The following is a 25,288-nucleotide window of genomic DNA, read 5'->3' as shown; positions in this document are numbered from 1 at the left end:
TGCTCTACAGGACCCTGCCCTGCATCTACGACTATAGGAAGGAAGAATCGATCGTTTGACGGTTGGTTTGTAGACGGAATATCCACCTACTTTCCCTTTGTAGGATATGCTTATCCCAATCTTCTCCCCTTTGTGATTGGTAGATTCTGTCGGTTCCCATAAATTAACAGTTCTCAGGTCTCCATTATGCGTCTTATTGATATGGTTTACCACTGGGGTATCTTTTCTATTAATGGTGTCTCTATGATGTTCACCCAGTCTTCTTCTCAGTTCTCTACTCTAGACCGCATTCACACGTCATTTTGTATACGACTACTGATGAAACGATTTACAGTCATGGCCAAAAGTATTGACACCCCTGCAATTCTGACATAATACTCATTTTCTTCCTGAAAATGATTGCAAACACAAATTATTTGGTATTATCTTCAATTAATTTGTCTTAAATGATAAAACACAAAAAGTATTGTCCTAAAGCCAAATTGGATATAATTCCACACCAAACATAAAAAGGGGGTGGACAAAAGTATTGGCACTGTTGGAAAAATCCTGTGATGCTTCTCTAATTAGTGTAATTAACAGCACCTGTAACTTACCTGCGGCACCTAACAGGTGTTGGCAATAACTAAATCACACTTGCAGCCAGTTGACATGGATTAAAGTTGACTCAACCTCTGTCCTGTGTCCTTGTGTGCACCACATTGAGCATGGAGAGAAGAAAGAAGACCAAAGAACTGTCTGAGGACTGGAGAAACCAAATTGTGAGGAAGCATGAGCAATCTCAAGGCTACAAGTCCATCTCCAAAGACCTGAATGTTCCTGTGTCTACCGTGCGCAGTGTCATCAAGAAGTGTAAAGCCCATGGCACTGTGGCTAACCTCCCTAGATGTGGACGGAAAAGAAAAATTGACAAGAGATTTCAACGCAAGATTGTGCGGATGTTGGATAAAGAACCTCGACTAACATCCAAACAAGTTCAAGCTGCCCTGCAGTCCGAGGGTACAACAGTGTCAGCCCGTACTATCCGTCGGCGTCTGAATGAAAAGGGACTGTATGGTAGGAGACCCAGGAAGACCCCACTTCTTACCCCGAGACATAAAAAAGCCAGGCTGGAGTTTGCCAAAACTTACCTGAAAAAGTCTAAAACGTTTTGGAAGAATGTTCTCTGGTCAGATGAGACAAAAGTAGAGCTTTTTGGGCAAAGGCATCAACATAGAGTTTACAGGAGAAAAATGAGGCATTCAAAGAAAAGAACACTGTCCCTACAGTCAAACATGGCGGAGTTTCCCTGATGTTTTGGGGTTGCTTTGCTGCCTCTGGCACTGGACTGCTTGACCGTGTGCATGGCATTATGAAGTCTGAAGACTACCAACAAATTTTGCAGCATAATGTAGGGCCCAGTGTGAGAAAGCTGGATCTCCCTCAGAGGTCATGGGTCTTCCAGCAGGACAATGACCCAAAACACACTTCAAAAAGCACTAGAAAATGGTTTGAGAGAAAGCACTGGAGACTTCTAAGGTGGCCAGCAATGAGTCCAGACCTGAATCCTATAGATCACCTGTGGAGAGATCTAAAAATGGCAGTTTGCAGAAGGCGCCTTCAAATATCAGGGACCTGGAGCAGTTTGCCAAAGAAGAATGGTCTAAAATTCCAGCAGAGCATTGTAAGAAACTCATTGATGGTTACCGGAAGCGGTTGGTCGCAGTTAGTTTGGCTAAAGGTTGTGCAACCAAGTATTAGGCTGAGGGGGCCAATACTTTTGTCTGGCCCATTTTTGGAGTTTTGTGTGAAATGATAATCTTTATTTTTATATAGCGCTAACATATAATGATCAATGTTTTGCTTTTTGCTTCATTCTCTTTTGTGTTTTTTCATTTAAGACAAATTAAATGAAGATAATAATACCAAATAATTTGTGTTTGCAATCACTTTCAGGAAGAAACGGAGTATCATCTGACAGAATTGCAGGGGTGTGAATACTTTTGGCCATAACTGTATGTGAAAAGTCTTCCCCGTCACATTTCTCGTGAATTCCTTTCCCTGGCACATGGATCCACAGTATTTCCACCCTCCACATCTATAACATCCCTTAATCTGATTCCCCAACCAAGTGGAGTGTGTAGGGTTAGAGGTGAAATGACTGTGGACAATCCTATCCTTAATGGTAATCTGAGGTGAGGTGATCACTGTCCATCTGTAAAATGGACCAATGCCTCTGCACGATCTTAGATCTTTTGTTCCCTTGGTGGATCTTGTGATAAACCTTATGATGTTGTCTTCTTCTTCCCTTTTCTGGAACGGAGTAAGTAACTCTTTCTTTCTCTCTCGACTGAGGATTTATACGCTTCCCTCAAAACATTGTCTGGGTAACCGCGTTCGTGAAAGCGCTCTCTCAAGTCGTCTACTTGTTTTTTGAAAATCATATGGTCCACACAATTTCTCCGAATTCGGAGATACTGACCTTTAGGGATCCCTCTCCTGAGGGGGCCGGGTGATTGGACAGCCACCTATGTACTTGTGATTAATTGCCCCTAACATAGTAAGGCCGAAAAAAGACATTTGTCCATCCAGTTCAGCCTATATTCCATCATAATAAATCCCCAGATCTACGTCCTTCTACAGAACCTAATAATTGTATGCTACAATATTGTTCTGCTCCTGGAAGACATCCAGGCCTCTCTTGAACCCTTCGACTGAGTTCGCCATCACCAACTCCTCAGGCAAGCAATTCCAGATTCTCACTGCCCTAACAGTAAAGAATCCTCCTCTATGTTGGTGGAGAAACCTTCTACAGATGCAGAGAATGCCCCCTTGTGCCCATCACCTTCCTTGGTATAAACAGATCCTCAGCGTGATATTTGTATTGTCCCCTTATATACTTATACATGGTTATTAGATCACCCCTCAGTCGTCTTTTTTTCTAGACTAAATAATCCTAATTTCGCTAATCTATCTGGGTATTGTAGTAGCCCCTCTTCCTCTCTCGATCAAAATATCCAAGAAAGGCAGTCTGGAGGTGTTCATCTCGTATGTGAAGTGTAGGCCCAGATCATTGATGTTCAGACCCACCACAAAAGTACTGAAACTGGCTTCATTTCCTCTCCAGATCACGAACACATCGTCTATGTAGCGTAGCCAAAGTACGATGTTCTCTTCAGCCATAGACGCGGTTTCTACGGATAACCTAGAGCTTGATGCTGATATGTTATTATTCTGTATTGATGTAGAGGCATTATACCCTTCAATCCCCCACAAAAAAGGTATAATGGCTGTGGACTACTATCTTAGAACGCGAGGGTGTCTATTTATTGATCATAACCGTTTTGTTGTTCAGGCTCTGGAGTTCTATCTCTCAAAAAATAATTTTCTTTTTGACAATAAGTACTTCCACCAGCTCAGGGGCACAGCGATGGGGAGCCCTTATGTACGGTAATTTGCTCCTGAGCTGGTGGGAGGCATACGTCATTTTTGGAGAATTTGGTATTTGTGACACTGGGTTGAAGGGTAAAAGCACCCCGACTAAACCCTAAACAGGACATTATATTTTATGTTATAAGTTCTAGAGTCCTGAAAAAGAGAAGTTACCCGTCAGATCAATGGGAACAACTTAACATACGTAAAAAAGACAAACCTAAAAAAAAGCGCATAAAAAAGGGGAGAAGCCAGCGCTGCTTATGGTCAGAACGCAATACATAAAGTGCATGTGCGCATAATAATTTCTAACCCTATTTCAAAATGAGACCTTTAACAAACAATTGATTAATTCTTTGAGCTACCCCACCATGTCACGGCATTCTCATAATGGGGCAGTCCTACTCTATGATTTTTATATTCGCTGTGCCATTAGGGTGTATTAAAAGCAAAACCACATTAAAATCAAATTGTACCTGAGGTGTTTCTGAATCACTCCCATGGCACCAGAAAGGGCAAGCTCAGATAAAGGTCGACCAGGTCCGGACATAGATGTTTCAGGTTCAACCTCCACACTGAGGAGGAAAAGAGACCACATATGAGACTATACTAAAACCCCTCTGTATGGGTACTGTACGATTTTATTTGCACTTTGTTTTTTTGCACTAGCACTTTACATGCACAAGTTGTTTGGCACTTTGGAAATCACTTTTAAAGGTAATAGTAAAGTTTAAGTTTAATAATATTCCAAACCTGCTGATACCATTTAATCTCATCATACCCTCCTCTTGGCCTCTGGATGATGGCTTGAAGGACAAAAGTTGTGAACTATATAAAGTGGGGATATTCCTCTGTAACAAGATCCAAAAGAACTAGAGACTCTCTACAAAACCACAGCCAGGAACACTCCAGAAGACAGCGGCCCATCACGAGGGACACCGATTTGACATTGTACAGGATGTCAGCTTATGGGAACAAGACCCCCAGCTGAAAGAATACCGCTCTGCTGCGTTTACCAAAACTGAACCCATGGATACATTTGGAAAAGACAGGAATGGGATCCATCAGTCACCTGGCTCCTTGGAGATGTTCGGATAAGCCATGTTGTGACCCTCCAGTCACCTGGCCTTGTACCTCAATGGACTATCAGTTTCCTAAGCTCGTCGTTACTGCCTCTCGGTGTGGGTGTCACAGGTTGGGTAGTCGGCCCTGAAAGCACTGAAATAACATCTGCTCTTATCCCGGCGAGTCAGCGGAAGGGTGACATGCTATAATTTGCACCATCTTGGGGTATTTTGCTGGGACTGTGTTGTGCTATCTGCCTGTTTTTGTGGTTCAGTAAAGTATTGCCACACTGTTTTCCCCTCACCCTGTGTTGTCTGAGTAGTATTATGCCCATAGTTATAGGAGAGTGGGTGTTCAGCGGGATGATCCCTGGTCCACGTGTTTTTAGGCTATCGTGTTGCTATACCCACTGACCCCCTCCCACTGTGTCTCCACAACTACTGTACCGGGTGACTGTCCAGAAGGGTTTACTGGAGGCTTGGCCTAGGGACCGACATGATTTTCATAGAATGTTAAGAGTTGGAAGGGACATCAATGGTCCTCGTGTCCACCCCCCCTGCTCAGTGCACCACAAGATTCACTAAACCATCTCAGAGAAATGTCTGTCCATCCTCTATTTGAAGACTTCCATTGAAGGAGAGCTCGCCACCTCTTATTGCATCCTGTTCCAGTGAGTGATACCCTATCTGTTGGCAGTTGTTGCGGATTGCACATGAGATTATGATAGGCCGAACACCTTGGGGTTCCTAAAACAATGGGCAGGCTAGCCTAGCATTTCTGACCCGCAGAAAAGGAACTGAGCGGCACTCGATGTGTTAATCTTCACAGGCAGTAACAGTATAGGAGAAGTCTCCGCATAAACTTCAAGCCACCAGTCTGTGTTTGCAGATGCCGGGTGGTGCTTGGCATATAAAGCAGACAGGCTTTCCAACTTGTTAAATAACAAAAGATGCAGCACTCACCAGATTCTTGCTGAAGATAGTGTCCTTTATTCGCTTAAAGCGATGTGAGACATTATGCGGAGAGGCGGCAGGAAAGAGGATTAGGTGCGGGGGAGAGGAGAAGGACTACGGACCCGTGGAAGCGCATTTTGCGTGAAACGGCCGTAGTCCTTCTCTCCCCCGCACCTAATCCTCTTTCCTGCCGCCTCTCCGCATAATGTCTCACATCGCTTTAAGCGAATAAAGGACACTATCTTCAGCAAGAATCTGGTGAGTGCTGCATCTTTTGTTATTTAACAAGTTAGCCCAGCATTTCTACTGGCCAAAGATGGGGGCCGATGTGGCTGCCTACTGCCGTTCATGCGACTCCTGTCAGAGGTTGGGGAAGGTAGTGCAGCACCTCAAAGCCCTAGTGGTAACTCTGCCTATTATTGATGAGCCTTTCAGAACTGTGGCTGTGGATCTGGTTGGACCACCATCCATTCTAAGCAGCCATAGGAAATGCCTTTTTGTACTGATGGTGGTAGACTTTGCCACCTGGTACCCAGAAGTGTTGGCCTTGACGTCCATTCAGGCCGACAAGGTGGCCACCTGTTGTGAATTCTGTGGTCGAGCTCCCTCCTGGGGTCACAAGTGGTACTGCGGCTTCTGAGTTTCCTTCCTCAGGTGATGAGCTTAAGTCGTTAGTTGCTGCTCTATTTAACTCCACCTAGTGCTTTGATCCTGGCCTCCAGTCAATGTTCTAGTATTGGTCTTGCTTCCTCCTGGATCGTTCCTGTGGCCTATCTTTCCTGCATAAGCTAAGTTCTGCTTGTGTTACTTTTGTTTTGCTATTTTTTCTGTCCAGCTTGCTTTATTGGTTTTTCTTGCTTGCTGGAAGCTCTGAGACGCAGAGGGAGCACCTCCGTACCGTTAGTCGGTGCGGAGGGTCTTTTTGCCCCTCTGCGTGGTTGTTTGTAGGGTTTTGTGTTGACCGCAAAGCTATCTTTCCTATCCTCGGTCTATTCAGTAAGTCGGGCCTCACTTTGCTAAATCTGTTTCATCTGTGTTTGTTTTTTCATCTTAACTCACAGTCATTATATGTGGGGGGCTGCCTTTTCCTTTGGGGAATTTCTCTGAGGCAAGGTAGGCTTGTTTTTCTATCTTCAGGGCTAGTTAGTTTCTCAGGCTGTGCCGAGTTGCATAGGGAGCGTTAGGCGCAATCCACGGCTACCTCTAGTGTGGTTGGATAGGATTAGGGATTGCGGTCAACAGAGTTTCCACGTCTCAGAGCTCGTCCCATGTTAGTAACTATCAGGTCACTTTGTGTGCTCTGAACCACTAGGTCCATTGTGGTTCTGAATTACCTAATCATAACAGCCACCACCTTACTGGAGATTTTCTCCCGAGTGGGTTTTTCCCAGGCAATGCTCACCAATGGGGTGACCCAGTTCATGTTGCAGCTGATATATACTGCTCAAAAAAATAAAGGGAATACTTAAATAGAATATAACTCCAAGTAAATCAAACTTCTGTGAAATCAAACTGTCCACTTTGGAAGAATCGCTGTTTGACAATCCATTTCACATGCTGTTGTGCAAATGGAATAGACAACAGATGGAAATTATTGGCAATTATCAAGACCCCCTCAATAAAGGAGCGGTTCTGCAGGTGGGGACCACAGACCACCTCTCAGCACCAATGCTTTCTGTCTGTTTGGTCACTTTTGAATGTTGGTTGTGCTTTCACACTCGTGGTAGCATGAGAAGGACTCTACAACCCACACAAGTGGCTCAGGTAGTGCAGCTCATCCAGGATGGCACATCAATGCGAGCTGTGGCATGAAAGGTTTGCTGTCTGTCAGTTTAGTGTCCAGAGGCTGGAGGTGCTACCAGGAGACATGGGGGCCGTAGGAAGGCAACAACCCAGCAGCAGGACCGCTACCTCAGCCTTTGTGCAAGGAGGAACAGGAGGAGCACTGCCAGAGCCCTGCAAAATGACCTCCAGCAGGCCGCAAATGTGCGTGTCTGCATAAATGGTTAGAAACCAACTCCATGAGGATGGTCTGAGTGCCAGACGTCCACAGATTGAGTTGTGCTCACAGCCCTACACCGTGCAGGACGCTTGGCATTTGCCACAGAACACCAGGGTTGGTAAATTCACCACTGGTGCCCTGTGCTCTTCACAGATGAAAGCAGGTTCACACTGAGCACATGTGACAGCGTCTGGAGAAACTGTTCAATGGCACACTGAAACAGATGCTTAAGATGTTGGTCAACTCCCATGGGCGTGACTGAGCAGTACCTCCCATACTTGCTATTTGTCTACCAGGAGTTTCCACAGGCCTCAGTAGGTTTCAACCCCTTTTGAGCTCCTGTATGGGCGATGTGTGCTGGGCCCGTGGCTCTGGTGAAAGAACCCTAGGAAGGAAACTTCCATCACTGGAGTGTAAGTCATTGAGTATGTCATGCACTACTGGCACAAGCTGCAAGCCTTGACACAGCTGGTGCATGATGATACCAGGAGCTATAGTACAACCAGAATGCATGTGAGAGGACCTACCAGGTGGGTCTAAAGGTGTGGGTATTGGTCCCCGTACCGCAGGATAAGCTTCAGGTGACCTGGGAAGACCTGTACCTTTTGCACCAGTGGTTCAACACCATAACGTACCTGGTCACTCTGTACCACACCTGGGGAAGGTGGCATTCCTTCCACATGAACATGAGGGCACATCATGAGCGGGAAGGCCTGTGCCCTCCCCATATGCAGCCTGCCAGAAGGAGAGGCAGAGCCTGGGAAAGTGGATGCCATTGCATCATTACCCACCCTCAGGGCCAAGAAACAGGTGATGTCCTTCCTGGGCACTGCCGCATACCATAGGAGGTTCGTTCCCCACCACAGTAGCCTGCCGAAGCCCCTGATGATCCTCACCAAGAAGCTGCCCTCTTCAGTCGATTTGGACCAACAACTGTGAGGTAGCCTTCCTGGCACTGAAGATCACCCTTTGCAGCTTCCCGCTCCTACAGGCAGCTGACTTCACATGGCCGTTTGGAGTACAGACCAACCAGTGACTTTGGCTTTAGTGTTGTGATCAGCCAGGTCGACTTTACAGGCCAGGTACACCCAGTTTTATACCTAAGCCAAAAGCTTTTGCTGTGAGAGGTGGCCTACTCCACAATGGATAATGCATGTCTGGCAGTGGTGTCGTCTCTTCAGCGTCTGCAGCCTTACTTGTATGAACGCCACTTCACTGTGGAGACGGAGCACAACCCTATCAGCTGGTTACCCACATTGTCTGGAATGAAAGGGAGGTTGCTACCCTGGAGCCTTGCATTCCCAAAAATAACACTTCGCCATTCCCAATAAGAAGGGCTATGACCACAGTAACGCCAACAGATTATCCCGGTGTGGGGAGGTGGTGTACAGGCACCCGGGGAACACTGGAAAGTTCTGCGCCCTAGCGGGACGCTGTGTAAATAATATGGGGGATATGATTTCATGCCAATCGACACTATCCTATATGGTTCGAGATAATAGACCTCTGTCAGTGTAAAGCGGAGATAGGACACCTGGCTCAGCTGCATGTGGAAAAGCTCACATGCCCAGCAACCTATCCGGTACCAAGGCCTTTCTGGCAGGATGAAGCTCTGTGGGGAGCCCAAGCTGCTTATCTGCTTAAACTATTCCCCCTCCCCAGATGTACAGGAGCCGTAATTTCATAAGCAGTTACGGAGTTATCGTACGTCTTGGCCGTATACCGGTTACATTTTCAAGATCTGTGGAATGGACCGAATGACCGCCAGGGACTCTACCTGTTCTACCACCCCGGGGTGGGGAAATGCATAGAACGGCTAGTAGAAGGCAGGTGCCAAAGCAGTGTTTTAGTCTCCAAAAGTAAAAGGGGACCGGCCAGATCCGATGGAGCCAAAACCACTCTCGATGACCTTCCGTGGAGACGTTATGATCCATCATAAGTTTGACATTTCAGCTGTCAGACCAGAAGGTAGAGAAACTAGGACCTTCATGGGGGTAGCAAAGGGAGTGACTGGCCAAGAGGTTAATTGCACTTGCGAGGCTGTGGCCCTTGTTGTCTTCTAAGGAGGTCCCACTGTGTATAGCGCTGGAAGAAACCGGAAACTGCGGACACCCCACACCTCCCATACCCCATATGGCTGCCAGTTCCAAGGTCTAACAACCAACTGGTGACTGACTTTGGTATCTGCTTAAAATTACTGTACTACCACCGGTATTTGCAGAACTGACCATTGTATATGTATAACCATTGTGTGTATATAGTGTTTTGTCTAGTGTTCCCTTAAGGCGATTAAATATCCAATTTAAATTTGGGCTGCTCTTATCTCGTTCCACATGTGCGTGTTCTCGGTTTAACATCGCATGCTACTGTGGCTAGTTTTTGGCCCAGTTGACCTTCCGTATGGTGGTGACTGCTCCGTGCTTGTCTGAGCAGTTCTTCCCTCTGCTCCCAAGTAGTCAGGTCAGAGCTGGCAGGAAGAGTTGATATCTCCTGCCAGGTCAGTCGGTTGCTCATGGTATTTATGGCACCGGGCTCGTCTCGGAGCAGTTCCCTCTCCACCCCCCCACCCACCACTATTAGTCAGGGCCAGCTGGTGATGATGATGATGATTGCTTCGGACTTGTGTCTTAGCAGTTCTCTCCCCCAGTAGTCAGGTCAGAGCTGGATGGTGATGGCTGCTCACGTTTGCTGTGACTCCTTTGTCTTTCAGTCCAGAGATCAGTGTATAAAGATCTGGTGAAGTTTCTGCAAAATGACAAGTTTCTTTCCGAAGCTCAACTGAAACGGAAGGTGAGGTTCTCAACGTGACAGCAGCTCCACTCTCCTAAAATCCTCTGTGCTGCTGGGCCCTCTGTCTTGTCCATGGTTGAGCTGTTCTTCTCCGCAGGGGGAATTCACTTTTGAGAATGACTCCCTGGTAGAGGGCGGCCAAATGAATGAATTGCACAATGGGACCACGTTCCAAGAAGTGCGGCAGTACCGGAGCGGCCACCATCTTGTCCGCTTCTACTTCTTGACCCGCGTCTACTCTGCTTACCTGGAGAGCATACTGTCAGATTTCAAGAGCGGCCCCCAACCGGACGTGCTGATCTTAAACTCCTGCATCTGGGATCTGACTAGGTGACCGCCACTACCATGGTGTCCGCCACCGCCGTATTGTTGACAGATCCTCATTGTCCTCCATCTCCTGCAGGTACAATGACCCACAACTGGAGGGCTACAAGACCAACCTGGACCACCTGTTCCTGAGCCTCAAGGAGGTTCTGAGCCCCCAGTGCCTCATCATGTGGAGCATGACCATGCCTGTCGGATTCAGGAATTGTGAAATCCCGGAGGTAAGTGCACCAATGTCCGAGCTGTGGAAAGTGGGGTCTAGATAGAAAATGCAGACCGTGTGGATACAGCAGTTGGAGCAGTGTAGGGGGCACATGTGTATTCTCCCCATGTGACGTCTTTGCTGCTGTTTCCAGAACACTGTGCACAACCTGCGGGAGGACATGGTGGAGGGGAACTTCTTCAGCGCCACTATGGCAGATTTCCACAAGCTGGACGTTCTGGACATGCACTACCACTTCCGTTGCGACCTGCATCTCCGATGCCGTGACGGCATCCACTGGAACCAGGTGGCACATCGGAAGTACACCCAGATCCTGCTGACCCACATCGCACTGGCCTGGGGGGTGGAGCCGCCGAAGGGCGTGATGCCAGAAGGTGCGTGATCCTGCTTATTTTCACAGCATGTTGATGGGTGTTTGCTTTACACTGCTCTCTGTGGTCCGAGGAGCTCGCAATCTAATGTTTCACTCATGGGTAGAGAATCCTGAGAGCTGCAGAGACATAATGGGCTCTGCTACATCTGCCAGTCCTGTTAGTCTGCTCCGTATTTCAGGTTCTCCGCTTCACGCTGCTCCTACACAAGCAGTAGAACCAAGGAGAAATCCCAAGCTGCGCCCTGTAATCAAAGAGCGAGCACCGTGCAGCCAAGGTAAGACTCCATTACTGGCCGCCCCAATTATGTCAGTGTGTGTGCCAGGCAGGGTCCGGTGTGTGTGTGCCAGGCAGGGTCCGATGTGTGTGTGTGTGTGCGTGTGTGTGCCAGGCAGGGTCCGGTGTGTATGTGTGTGTGCCAGGCAGGGTCCGGTGCGTGTGTGTGCCAGGCAGGGTCCGGTGTGTGCGTGTGTGTGCCAGGCAGGGTCCGGTGTGTGCATGTGTGTGCCAGGCAGGGTCCGATGTGTGTGTGTGTGCGTGTGTGTGCCAGGCAGGGTCCGGTGTGTGTGTGTGTGCCAGGCAGGGTCCGGTGCGTGTGTGTGCCAGGCAGGGTCCGGTGTGTGCGTGTGTGTGCCAGGCAGGGTCCGGTGTGTGCGTGTGTGTGCCAGGCAGGGTCCGGTGTGTGTGTGTGTGCCAGGCAGGGTCCGGTGCGTGTGTGTGCCAGGCAGGGTCCGGTGTGTGCGTTTGTGTGCCAGGCAGGGTCCGGTGTGTGCGTGTGTGTGCCAGGCAGGGTCCGGTGTGTGCGTGCCAGGCAGGGTCCGATGTGTGCGTGTGTGTGCCAGGCAGGGTCCGGTGTATGTGTGTGTGTGCCAGGCAGGGTCCGGTGTGTGCGTGTGTGTGCCAGGCAGGGTCCGGTGTGTGCGTGTGTGTGCCAGGCAGGGTCCGATGTGTGTGTGCGTGTGCGTGTGTGTGCCAGGCAGGGTCCGGTGTGTGTGTGTGTGTGTGCCAGGCAGGGTCCGGTGCGTGTGTGTGCGCCAGGCAGGGTCCGGTGTGTGTGTGCCAGGCAGGGTCCGGTGTGTGCGTGTGTGTGCCAGGCAGGGTCCGGTGTGTGTGTGTGTGCCAGGCAGGGTCCGGTGTGTGTGTGTGCGCGTGTGTGTGCGCATGGATCTGCTTATAGTCCAGTCGTCTGTCTGTGCAGGCATTACGTACATGCCGGGCTTCACCTCCTTCGACGACCGCTACATAGACTCCATGTCTGGTGAGTATCGCTGCCTTCTACGTCTTCAGACCTACTCATTATAATTGTCACCGATGCCCTCTCCCTGCCAGGTGTTCTGTACCCCAGGTACTACGGTAACGAGATGTGCATAAACTCAGAAGGTGAGGAACAAACACAAGACGTCTCCCATCTATCCCGCCTCCATCACAATGTCATCTACTCCTGCAGGATGTGTGAATATCCTTCCTTCTCCTCCTCCCCCCCCACCCCCCCTCCACTTTCCTCTCGTCTTTGCTCCTCTCCTGTGATGCGCAGTCATCTCCTCCTTCCCCCTCCTCCTGTGCCGCGCTGGCGTCTCCTCTTCCCCCTCCTCCTGTGCTGCGCTGGCGTCTCCTCCTTCCCTCTCCTCCTGTGCCGCTCTGGCGTCTCCTCTTCCCCCTCCTCCTGTGCCGCGCTGGCGTCTCCTCTTCCCCCTCCTCCTGTGCCGCGCTGGCGTCTCCTCCTCCTCCCCCCTCCTCCTGTGCCGCGCTGGCGTCTCCTCTTCCCCCTCCTCCTGTGCCGCGCTGGCGTCTCCTCCTCCCCCCTCCTCCTGTGCCGCGCTGGCGTCTCCTCTTCCCCCTCCTCCTGTGCTGCGCTGGCGTCTCCTCCTTCCCTCTCCTCCTGTGCCGCTCTGGCGTCTCCTCTTCCCCCTCCTCCTGTGTCCCGCTGGCGTCTCCTCTTCCCCCTCCTCCTGTGCCGCGCTGGCGTCTCCTCCTCCTCCTCCCCCCTCCTCCTCCCCCCTCCTCCTGTGCCGCGCTGGCGTCTCCTCTTCCCCCTCCTCCTGTGCCGCGCTGGCGTCTCCTCCTCCTCCCCCCTCCTCCTGTGCCACGCTGACGTCTCCTCTTCCCCCTCCTCCTGTGCCGCGCTGACGTCTCCTCTTCCCCCTCCTCCTGTGCCGCGCTGGCGTCTCCTCTTCCCCCTCCTCCTGTGCCGCGCTGGCGTCTCCTCTTCCCCCTCCTCCTGTGCCGCGCTGGCGTCTCCTCTTCCCCCTCCTCCTGTGCCGCGCTGGCGTCTCCTCCTTCCCCCTCCTCCTGTGCCGCGCTGGCGTCTCATCCTTCCCCCTCCTCCTGTGCCGTGCTGGCGTCTCCTCTTCCCCCTCCTCCTGTGCCGCGCTGGCGTCTCCTCCTCCTCCTCCTCCCCCCTCCTCCTGTGCCGCGCTGGCGTCTCCTCTTCCCCCTCCTACTGTGCCGCGCTGGCGTCTCCTCCTCCTCCCCCCTCCTCCTGTGCCGCGCTGGCGTCTCCTCCTCCTTCCCCCTCCTCCTGTGCCGCTCTGACGTCTCCTCTTCCCCCTCCTCCTGTGCCGCGCTGGCGTCTCCTCCTTCCCCCTCCTCCTGTGCCGCGCTGGCGTCTCCTCCTCCTCCTCCTCCTCCTCCCCCCTCCTCCTGTGCCGCGCTGGCGTCTCCTCTTCCCCCTCCTACTGTGCCGCGCTGGCGTCTCCTCCTCCTGTGCCGCGCTGGCGTCTCCTCCTCCTTCCCCCTCCTCCTGTGCCGCTCTGACGTCTCCTCTTCCCCCTCCTCCTGTGCCGCGCTGGCGTCTCCTCCTTCCCCCTCCTCCTGTGCCGCGCTGGCGTCTCCTCCTTCCCCCTCCTCCTGTGCCGCGCTGGCGTCTCCTCCTTCCCCCTCCTCCTGTGCCGCGCTGGCGTCTCATCCTTCCCCCTCCTCCTGTGCCGCGCTGGCGTCTCATCCTTCCCCCTCCTCCTGTGCCGTGCTGGCGTCTCCTCCTTCCCCCTCCTCCTGTGCCGCGCTGGCGTCTCATCCTTCCCCCTCCTCCTGTGCCGTGCTGGCGTCTCCTCTTCCCCCTCCTCCTGTGCCGCGCTGGCGTCTCCTCCTCCTCCCCCCTCCTCCTGTGCCGCGCTGGCGTCTCCTCTTCCCCCTCCTCCTGTGCCGCGCTGGCGTCTCCTCCTCCTTCCCCCTCCTCCTGTGCTGTGCTGGCGTCTCCTCTTCCCCCTCCTACTGTGCCGCGCTGGCGTCTCCTCCTCCTCCCCCCTCCTCCTGTGCCGCGCTGGCGTCTCCTCCTCCTCCCCACTCCTCCTGTGCCGCGCTGGCGTCTCCTCCTCCTTCCCCCTCCTCCTGTGCCGCGCTGGCATCTCCTCCTTTTCTACTAACCGTGTTTTCTGTGTTTCAGCCGTTTCGCCCTTTGTGACCGATAGCCCGTTACTGAGCACCAACATAACCCCCGGCTATTTCCGCCCCCCGCCAGGTAATGGCCCCACAGTCGGTGACTACAAGATCAGCGGCTGCTGCAGTGCGGAAAATAAGTATTTGATACTCTGCTGATTTTGCCCGTTTTCCACCTACAAAGAATGGAGAGATCTGTAATTTTTATCGTATGTTCACTTCACCTGTGAGAGACGGAATCTAAAAATAAAATCCAGAACATCACATTGTAGGATTGTTACATAATTAATTTGCATTTTATTACATGAAATAAGTATTTGATCACCGACCAACCAGCGAGAATTCTGCTCTCACAGACCTGTTAGTTTTCCTGTAAGAAGCCTCCTACTCCGCACTCATTACCTGGATTAATTGTACCTGTTTGAATTGGTTACCTGTACCTGTCCTCATACTCCAACCTCTCCACCATGGCCAAGACCAAACATCTGTCAAAGGACACCAAGGAAAAAATTGTAGACCTGCCCATGGCTGGGATGGGCTACAGGACAAAGGGCAAAACGCTTGATGAGAAGGCAACAACTTTTGGCGCAATTATTAGAAAATGGAAGAAACAAATGACTGTCAATCTTCCTTAGTCTGGGGCTGCATGCAAGATCTCACCTCGTGGGGTAAGGATGATTCTGAGACGGCTCAGGGATCAGCTCAGAACTACACGGGAGGACCTGGTCAATGGCCTGAAGAGAGCTGGGACCACAGTCTTAAACATTACCGTTAGTAACACACTACGCCGTCATGGAATAAAATCCTGCAGGGCACACAAGGTCTCCTGCTCACACCAGCACATGTCCAGGCCTGTCTGAAGTTTGACAATGACCATCTGGGTGATCCAGAGGAGACATGGGAGAAGGTCATATTGATCAGATGAGACTAAAATACAACTTTTTGATATCGACTCCACTCTCCGTGTTTGGAGGAAGAAGGATGAATACAACTCACAAGAACACCACACCAACCGTGAAGCATGGTGGGGGAAACATCATACTTTGGGGATGCTTTTCTGCAAAGGGAACAGGTCGACTGCACTGTATTGAGAGGAGGATGGGTGGGGTCATGTATTGTGAGATTGTGGCCAACAACCTCCTTCCCTCAGTAAGAGCATTGAAGATGTGTCATGGATCAGTCTTCCAGCATGACAATGACCAAAGCACACAGCCTGGGCAACTAAGGAGCTGCTCCGTAAGGGGCATTTCAAGGTCCTGGAGTGGCCAACACCGTTTACAGAACTGAATCAGTAGAAAATCTTTGGAGGAGCTGACATTCATTGTTGCCCAGCGACAGCCCCTAAACCTAGAAGATCTGTATGGAGGAGGGGGCCAATATCCCTGCTGCAGTGTGTGCAAACTTGGTCAAGAACCACAGGAAACGTCTGACCTCTCTGTAACTGCAAACAAAGGTTTCTGGACCAAATATTAATTTCTGTTTTTCTATTGTATCAAATATTTATTTCCTGCAGTAAAATGCTAATTAATTATGTAACAATCCTACAATGTGATTTTCAGTTTTTTATTTTTACATTTAATCTCTCACAGGTGAAGTGAACCTACGATTATAATTATAGACCTCTCCATTCTGTGTAGGTGGGAAATGTGCAGAATCGGCAGAGTATCAAATACTTATTTTACCCACTGTATGTGAAAGGGAAGGAGGCGAATAGTATCGGTGTCACTACTACTCCCCGACTACTATCACTCCCATCACTGTGTTTAGTGGCGTCACCACCGGTAGCGTTATGGGTACTCGTAATACCAACAATCCCACTACCTGGAAGTTGTGTATGGGTTGGTCGGTCTTTCCTCTGCACACCTTGGTCGCTTCTCCCTTGCTCCGGACCCCTCCGTCCATCTCTATCACTTGAGATCCATTGCTCCATCCTCTGAACCTCTTGGCCAGGAACCTCTCCCTTCTTCCACACACCTCGGCAGGTCCTTCTGACCCCATCAGTGCTTACTATGGACCCCTCAGTTGGTCTCTTCTCCCTACCTGCAGACCGCTTTGGTGTGTCCTTGCTCGTTCAGGCAGGCGGTCTCTTGGGTCAATTCTTCCTCCAGACCCCTCAGCCGGTGCGTCCACCTCATACTACAACTCTTCCTTTTTTTTTCCAGGTCCTTCTATGACCCGCGCTCCGTTCAGTATAAGGAACTTCAATCTCCAACACCAGGCGCCATCCATGACTTTTGACTCCTTTTCCTCCCGTGTTCAGCACCCACAAGAAAACTGGAATATGAGGGTGACGCCTCGGCGGGTCCGGGCGCGGAGGGAAGTCTGGATGCACCCGTACTCCCGACCGCAGCACCACAGGATGTACTGACCTCAGCCGAGGGCCGGCGACACATCTGCGGGCTCTCCTGTGTCAGCCAGGCCACACTTACTTGGAATATGCTGCTGTTTTGGTTTTTTTGCACTTTTTTTCCCTCCAGTGAATGTGTCCTCGTTTCTTGTACTGAAAGTCTCAGGAAAATTTCTATAAAGTGTTGATAAAGTGTTCACGCCTTGGGGGGTCTCCGCACTATGAAGGATTTATTAACCCCTCAGACGAGCCGTGAATGGTTTTGTATCAGGTTTTTGTTACTTTGCACTTTCTATGTTGGGTCAGTAATGTGTGGGGTCAGCCGGTGAACGGTCTGCCCTCCCCCCGGGTGTGGCTGTACTGAGGGACTGGTCTGTGTATGGGGGGGGCTGAGCCCTCACCCTATGGTCCGGGGTATTATTACAGATGTTTCTTTTGTACTTTTCTAGTTTTTGTTACATTTATCACCATTCTGGTTTTGAAATTAAAATTTTCCCAATCTGGAAACTCTGAGGCTTTAATTTACAATCCCTTCCCAGTGGCGGACCACAGATCCCAGCCACATGCTATGATCACATTGCTTATCCAATCTCCTGTGTCTTCCCTCCATGCCATGCGAATGACCCATTGTAGACCAACACAGCAGATCCGCAGAAGGAGGCGTCTGTGATCTGGTGTCGAGGGAGACACCGAGAGCCGACCAGAAATCACTAAGGTACAGGAGGAGAGATTCGTATCACTGAGGATGTTGGCCTCTCTGATATAAACCTAGGAAATTCCTCCAGCACACGAAGTGCTGAGAGGGGTTAATCAGCCATGTTTAGTGCTAGGATGATTGAGCAGCTGTAGGGTGTGAGGGTCCAGGATAAATACCCAGCCTTCTAGAGCATTCAGTGTGGGGTGGGCCTGGATGGGCAGCTCTGGAGCTTGTTTGTTCCTGAGCGGGTGGCTCCCTGTAGGAACATGGACTGTGCCATATCTTATGTTTTTGTTTTCCCATGTTTGCTTTGCCAATGCTGCACTGGTTTATGCAGGACCTTTTTATTTAACCCCTTCCTGACATTCGATGTAAATATTCGGCACTGCAGGAGCTGCGTTCCCGCAAGCCGCCGTGTGTATATATGGCGCAGTAATCACGCGGACTCATGCTGATTACTGCTGCAATAGAGTGCAGGTGTCAGCTCTATGTGAGCGCGGATATCCTACAGCGACGTCCATGATCGCGGGCGTTCAACCCCTCTGACACTGCTGTCAGTAGTGACAGCGACATCGCGGGACATCTGCTCCCACCGGCAAAACGTGATGCGATTGTGTTTTGCCGATGGTCTCCATGATGACCCTGGGCTGAAAGTTGGTCGCGGGGCCATCTAGGGATGGTGGCCTATCAGCTCATGCTCAGAGCAAGGTGGAAATATAACCCTTAAAACATACGTTTAATAAAGAATCTAAAAAGGCACTTAAATGGACATAAAGTGTCAATAATACATGGATTACTGTTTTGATAACCCGTGTCCTTAAACAGTGGAAATAAAACTCTGATAGAACGCCACTCCCTAGGTCTTTTTGGTTTGCCACCATGGGCTTCTGACCATCCTCCAGCATCTGTACCTCTTCTAAACCGCTTTGGCCTCCTGATGAACCACCTAAGGAGAAGCGCGTCGAGGCAGAGGCATATAGGCAGTGTGTTTTAACTTGCATCTTGCCGATTGTCCTGCATTCCTTCCCCACCTGTAGTCTAGGCACTTAATGTCTAGTCTAGCAGAAAAAATAAGGAGGCGCACACAGCTAAGAGGAGGACGAGGTGCAAGCTGAACCGGGATAATGTAGAAGAAAAGTCAAACAGCTGCACTCTCAATTCGTGTTGCCAGTGAATCATTTAATACGTAGAATATTAACACCATACAAAATGATTTTGGATGAATAAGCTACAGAATCAAGTAACGTATGTGACGTTTCAACCCTTTGGACGGTCTTTCTGAAACAACGCTAGCTGTAGATTCAATATGGCCCACAAGGAAATTAGGTGCTGTAGACAAGCAATGAGATGGTGAAATGGTGTCCTAGAGCTCGTATCCTTTATTTGTGAAAATCTGAAATTTGGTGAAAATTTAGCAATTTTCCAAGTTTGAATTTTCATGCCCTTAAATCAGAGGCATATCGTGCAAAATAGTTAATACGTAACATGTCTACTTTACATCAGCACACTTTTGGAAACAATAAATACCCAAAAGTGACACCATTCTAAAAACTGCACCCCTCAAGGGGCCCCAAACCACATTCAAGAAGTTTATTAGCCCTTCAGGAGCTTCGCAGGAATTTTTGGAATGTTTAAAAAAATTTTAAAAAAATAACATTTAACTTTTTTCACAAAAAATTGACTTCCGATCCAAATTTTCCAGGACGTCCCTCCTGCCGGCACCATCAGGAGGTTGCCCTTCTTATCCCTGATCGGGACAGGAAGAGGTGAAAAGGCCTCTCCCTCCACCATCCCTCAGTGATTCTCCTGTCCCTGTCAGAAGAGTGGACCTGTCATCTCCCAACGCGCCGGAGCTCCTGATGCCGGACGCAGGAGGATTGGGACAGGGTCCTCGTCATCTTTCCGCTTCCTCCTGCAGGAGGTCTGGAGGCTGACACCCCACCAAACAAAGGGGTCCCTCAGCCTGTCCAGGTGAGCGGGGGCTCCTCGAGTGAGGGGCTCACGTGGCTCATCCCTACACGTGGCTCCGACACATACTGAAGATTCAGAGGCACTTCCGGTTACAGTGGATGATGCGCAGGCCTCTAGTACCTGGCGTAAGTTCCACCTTGGAACACACTTCTAGAAGATTTGACTAAAAAACAGCGCCAAATCCTAATTTTAAAGGGAACTGCCTTTTGACAATTTAGATAGAAAACAGGTGAGAAAATACTATTTAAAGTATGGACAGGGGTGAGCTGAGATTCCCAGGGAATATAGTCAGCCATCTATGGAAGGTCAAACCACTGGGCGGTCTGATACCTTCTGAAACCCCGCTACAAGTGAGTTTCTGGGAGTTTGGGGTCTCATACTGTCTGTCATCTAGGGTATGATTCATGGTACCTTCCTTTGAAGGAAGCCCCTAAAAGGTCCATGACACCATTCGCACCCAGAAAGAAAGGAAAGAGATGTGCCACGTGTAATACTAAACCGCCGGACACGTATGGGAAACGGCTATGCCCAGAGTGTATTGCCAAGGGGGTTAACTATGAACACCCCTCATTTGTGACCGATATAAGGACCATAATAAGAGAGGAGGGTCAGAATCCCGTCACGGAGTTCGCTACTCCACAATCCTCCCAGATGGCTCCCAGGCAAAAAGACCACGATGGGAGATGAAATCCAGTTCAGAAGGGGAGGAATTATCAGACTACACTGACCCTGAACGAAAGGGAAGAATTTATCACAAGTCCCCCAGAGGAAAAGAAGTACCTAGTCTCTTGAGAAGATGCTGATGCTCCATTATCGGCCGTCAGGAATACTATGAAGATGGAGGATTCCCACCAGCCCTCCTCAATACAGGATGAAATGTTTCGGGGTTTAAGAAGCCGTATGAACAAAGTGTTCCCCGTCAATAACCATATTAAAGCCATGATCCTGGAGGAGTGGAAAAGACTGACAATCCCAAGAAGCTTCAGATCACGTCTACCTTTTGAGTCAGGGGATCCAGCACTCTGTGAACAGCCGGCTTCTTTATCTTACCTTTTGTGGCTTCCCCTCCTTGTGGAGTGTCAGTGACTGCCTTCTGGACATCTGTCAGGTCAGCAGTCTTCCCCATGATTGTGGAGCTACTGAAACAGACTAAGGGACCTTTATAAACACTTAGGAGCCTTTACAGGTGATTATTGTTAATTATTCTAATTTACTGAGATAATGACTTTTGGGTTTTCATTGGCTGTAAGCCATAATCATCAACATTAACAGAACTAAACACGTGAAATAGATCACACTGTGTGTAATGACCCTATATAATATAGGAGATTCACTTTTTGTATTGAAGAACTGAAATAAACTCACTTTTTGATGATATTCTAATTTTATGAGAAGCTCCTGTATACTGTAACTAGTGATCTCACAGTTGTAACTAACAAGAAGGCAGCGTTGGGGTGGTCTTAAACCCCTTCATGACATGTGCGGCGCATGTTGGGTCTCCCCCTTTGATGTGGGCTCTAGAGCTGAGCCCACATCTTTTCCAGCACATGTCATACGTCCCTAACAGCCGCAGGTGGAATCACGATCCACCTGCGGCTGTTAACATGTGAAATACGACGGTGAATCTGACAGCGGTATTCAACACAATAGCGCCTGTAGTGCGTCACAAACCCCTCCCATCTGTGCCAGTGTCACATGAGCATGGGTCGCCGCTGGGTTGGCATGACAACCCGTGGTTTAAATTAGATTGATGTGGTTGTCATAGCTGGATAGCGAAGAGCACCGCCCAGCGGTCGGTGCTGTTAGCAAGTGAGCATATCTGCTAACACAGGATGATCGCAGCTTCTAGTCTCCCATGGAGACTGATGACTGTGTAAAGTAGAAAAAAATGTTTTTAAAAATATTATTAAAATAAAAAATGTATAATAATTTAAATTAACCCCTTCAAAATAAAACACTGAAAAAAAAAATAATACACACCTGGTATCACTGTGTTCAGAATCGCCTGATCTTTTTATCCGATAGGTAAACGGTGTAACACAAAACAAAAAATCCAAACTCTAGAATTCCGTTTTATTTATTTATTTTTATTTCCTCAACATTGCACTAAAGTGCAATAACAGGAGATCTAAAGATGGAATCTGCACCAGAATGGTATCCATAAAAATATCAGCTCGGCACGCAAAAAATAATTCCTCACCCAACCTAAGATCACGAAAAATGGAGACTCTACAGGTCTCGGAAAATGACGCAATGTTTTTTTTTTTTTCCCCTAACTTTTGGGGGATTTTTTGTCACCACTTAGATAAAAAAAGAACCTAGACCTGTTTGTTGTCTATGAACTCATAATGACCTGGAGAGTCATAATGGCAGCTCAGTTTCAGCATTTGGTGAACGTGGTAAGAAGAAAAATTATCAAACTTCACTTTTATTGCAAATTCACCTCGCTTGAAATTTTTTCCAGTACATGATGTTAGGAGTCGAGTTTCTTGTGCTGCACAGGGGGAATCTCGATCCGTGTCTGCTGCGGTCTCCCATTCGGTATCGGCCGCAGTGGGCTCTGCTCAGCGGAGACGTCGCTCCCAGCGTCTCGCTGGGGCTGATTCGGTGCATAGGGTCACTACTGCCTTTTCTGGCTTTCCTATGGTACCCTGCACTGATCTGCGGTGAGCGAGCCTCTCTGGGACTAAGTCCTTGTTTACTCACACTGAGCATGCCCAGGGCAGGGTCTCCCATTGGAGGTCGAGGGCCACCTGTTCGGTCACATGCTCAGGTGCTGCAGTACATTCCATTGGTCCTTCTGGAAGGTCCTGAAAGGGCAAAACATGCTCAGGTACTGCAGCACTTTCCATTGGTCCTTCTGGAAGGTCCTGAAAGGGCAAAAACTTCAGTAGCAGCTTCCTGTGCTGCAACTATATACACTGCGCATGACCACACGGCCATGCGCTAGTATTGTCTTATGTTATGTGCTTTGCGCCAGTGTGGTCACATGTATGTGTGTTCAGGGACCCGGCTGAAATAAGCCCCTAGAATGCTGGCTCCTCCGGCGAGGAGTTTTGTGTATTTGCGTGACCACTGACTGCTCTCTGTTTGGGCAGTTAGCCTGTGCCTCTGTGGAGTCTAACAGGGCACAGTGCTTTCCTTTCACGGCTACTCAGTGAATTAATTGAGTTAGTCTATACCGCCATATAGCTCCGCCGTTTGCTAGCAGCAGCTACTCCTGCACGGTGGACCCCGGGCTGCGAACGCACCAATATCAATAAACATCTCTATTTACTCGGTGCGTTCCGCTAGCCCTAACAGAATACTAGCGCCAGGGTCTGGCTAGTAAATGGTGGACATTCAGCAATCTTTGCGGTATATCCAGCAGCTGGAGGGTAGGTTGGCGGCTCTCGAGAGCTCAACCTCAGCTGTGGATGTTACCGCAGTTGCTGTACAGGCTGCTAGCGTGGCTGCAGCAACCTTGTCCACTGCCACCCCTGTTCCGACGTTATCTCGCCTCCCGCTGCCAGAAAAATTTTCTGGAAATAGCAAAACTTGTAGGGGATTCGTGAGTCAGTGCTCTATTCACCTCGAGCTCCTGGCTGCACGTTTTCCTACAGAGCGGGCTAAGGTGGGATTTATTGTGTCTCTTTTGTCGGACAGGGCGTTGGAGTGGGCTACGCCGCTGTGGGAGCGTGGTGATCATGTGGTGCAGAGTGCTCCGTTGTTACTGAGCACTCTGAAAAAGGTCTTTTTAGGACCTCAAGTCACCCATGACACAGCGCTCCAACTACTGGCATTAACTCAGGGTGAGTCCTTGGTCAGCCATTTTTCCGTCCGCTTCCGTACTTTAGCTTCCGAGCTGGATTGGTCGGATAAAGCCCTTATCCCCATATTTTGGAGGGGCCTGGCTGACCACATTAAGGACGCTCTGGCCACTAGGGAGATTCCTGCCACACTGGAGGAGTTAATAACTGTCTCTACTCGTATTGACCTCCGTTTTAACGAGCGGAGGTTGGAGCGAGCCCAGTGTAGGCAGAGGTTTCGGCTGGCTCCCACCTTCGCCAAACCTTTGGAATCTCCAGTCCAGGCATCCGAGTCACATGAGGCCTTAGAGGTGACACGAGCGGGATCCAAGTCTCAGTCTGCCCGTGCACATAAGGTCCGTCATGTTTGCCAGCAGTCAGGACACCTTGCCTCCAAGGGTCCTCAGCGGTCGGGGAAACGTCAGCGTCTAGTGGCAGTTGGAGGAGGTACACTAGACACGGCGACGTTTGCCTCAAAGTTGTCCTTCAAGGGGACAATTACCATAGGCCCATCCACTCTTATGGTCGAGCTATGCGTGGATTCTGGGGCAGAGGGTAACTTTATGTCTTCCGCTTTTGCCCAGCGTCACGCAATACCCTTGGTGATGCTCGCCAAGCCAGTAACCGTTCGAGTGGTAAATGGGTCAACACTACCTTCACATATTACCCACCAAACCATTCCTTTCACGCTATCTGTGTCTCCATCACATCAGGAGATAATCTCCCTATTAGTCATTCCTGAGGGAATTGATGAGGTCCTGTTGGGGATACCATGGCTTCGCTACCATTCTCCTCATATTGAGTGGTCCTCTGGGAGAATTTTGGGATGGAGTAAATCCTGCGAGGGTAGATGTCTGAGGGAGTGCGTTCAGGTTGCTACTACACAGGTACCCGCAGATCTTTCCTCTCTCCCCAAGCACTATTGGCCCTATGCAGACGTGTTCTCCAAAAGAGCTGCGGAGACCCTTCCGCCTCACCGCCCCTATGACTGTCCTATTGACCTCTTGCCTGGTGCTGAGCCTCTCCGGGGTCGAGTCTATCCGTTATCTCTCCCGGAGACGGAGGCAATGTCCCAGTACATCCAAGAGAATCTGGCAAGAGGATTCATTAGGAAGTCAGTGTCACCGGCAGGGGCAGGGTTCTTCTTCGTACAGAAGAAGACTGGAGACTTACGTCCATGCATAGACTACAGGGGTCTTAACGCCATCACCGTTAAGAACAAGTACCCACTACCCCTGATATCTGAGCTGTTTGATAGGCTACGGGGAGCGAGGGTATTTACAAAGTTAGATCTGCGGGGTGCTTACAACCTGATTCGCATCCGTGAGGGGGATGAATGGAAGACGGCTTTTAACACCAGGGATGGGCACTATGAATATCTGGTGATGCCCTTCGGGCTCTGTAATGCCCCAGCCGTTTTCCAAGACTTTGTGAACGACATCTTCCGGGATATGCTCACCACCTCGGTCGTAGTCTATCTGGATGATATTCTCATCTCTCCAGATATTGACTCCCATCGGAGAGATGTTCACAAAGTCTTCGACCTCTTACGGGCAAACTCCCTCTACGCCAAGTTGGAGAAGTGTGTGTTTGAGCAGGAGTCCTTGCCTTTCCTTGGTAATATCATCTCTGCCCAGGGTTTGGCTATGGATCCTGCCAAGCTACAGGCTGTAATGGACTGGCAGGAACCCCATTCTCTTAAAGCGGTGCAGCGCTTTATGGGGTTCATTAATTACTATCGCCAGTTCATTCCACACTTCTCAACTTTGGTAGCTCCCTTGGTTGCCCTCACCAAGAAGGGAGCAAATCCCAAGTTGTGGTCAGAGGAGGTCTCCAAAGCCTTTCTCTCGATCAAGTCACACTTCGCTAGCGCTCCCATCCTACATTTTCCCCGATGTTGATAAGCCATTTATCTTGGAGGTGGATGCCTCATCCGTTGGTGCTGGAGCATTCCTTTTCCAAAAGGATGCT

The 25,288-nt window shown here is 49.9% G+C and overlaps 1 protein-coding gene across 2 annotated transcripts in view; it reads left to right on the top strand.

Moving 5' to 3' along the window:
* The window catches only part of LOC138657331 (PC-esterase domain-containing protein 1A-like), a 47,314-nt gene extending 29,949 nt beyond the window's left edge, over positions 1-17,365 (top strand). Inside the window, exons 4-11 of one of the 2 annotated variants that reach the window (XR_011317034.1) lie at positions 10,142-10,221; positions 10,319-10,551; positions 10,625-10,766; positions 10,902-11,142; positions 11,321-11,416; positions 12,338-12,519; positions 14,522-14,596; positions 16,677-17,365. Coding sequence is in view for 1 of the 2 variants with exons in the window: in XM_069745065.1 (XP_069601166.1) it covers positions 10,142-10,221; positions 10,319-10,551; positions 10,625-10,766; positions 10,902-11,142; positions 11,321-11,416; positions 16,677-16,882 (998 nt within the window). In the remaining variant the exon portion in view is untranslated. The remainder of the gene's footprint in view (positions 1-10,141; positions 10,222-10,318; positions 10,552-10,624; positions 10,767-10,901; positions 11,143-11,320; positions 11,417-12,337; positions 12,520-14,521; positions 14,597-16,676) is intronic. The other variant, XM_069745065.1, reaches the window with a different exon arrangement.
* Positions 17,366-25,288: the final 7,923 nt, after the last annotated feature.

Source organism: Ranitomeya imitator, chromosome 1 (genome assembly GCF_032444005.1).
Source record: "Ranitomeya imitator isolate aRanImi1 chromosome 1, aRanImi1.pri, whole genome shotgun sequence".
Classification (NCBI taxonomy): Eukaryota; Metazoa; Chordata; class Amphibia; order Anura; family Dendrobatidae; genus Ranitomeya; species Ranitomeya imitator.
The sequence above is the reverse complement of the archived record's forward strand: the minus strand, read 5'-3'. Positions and strand labels throughout refer to the sequence as shown.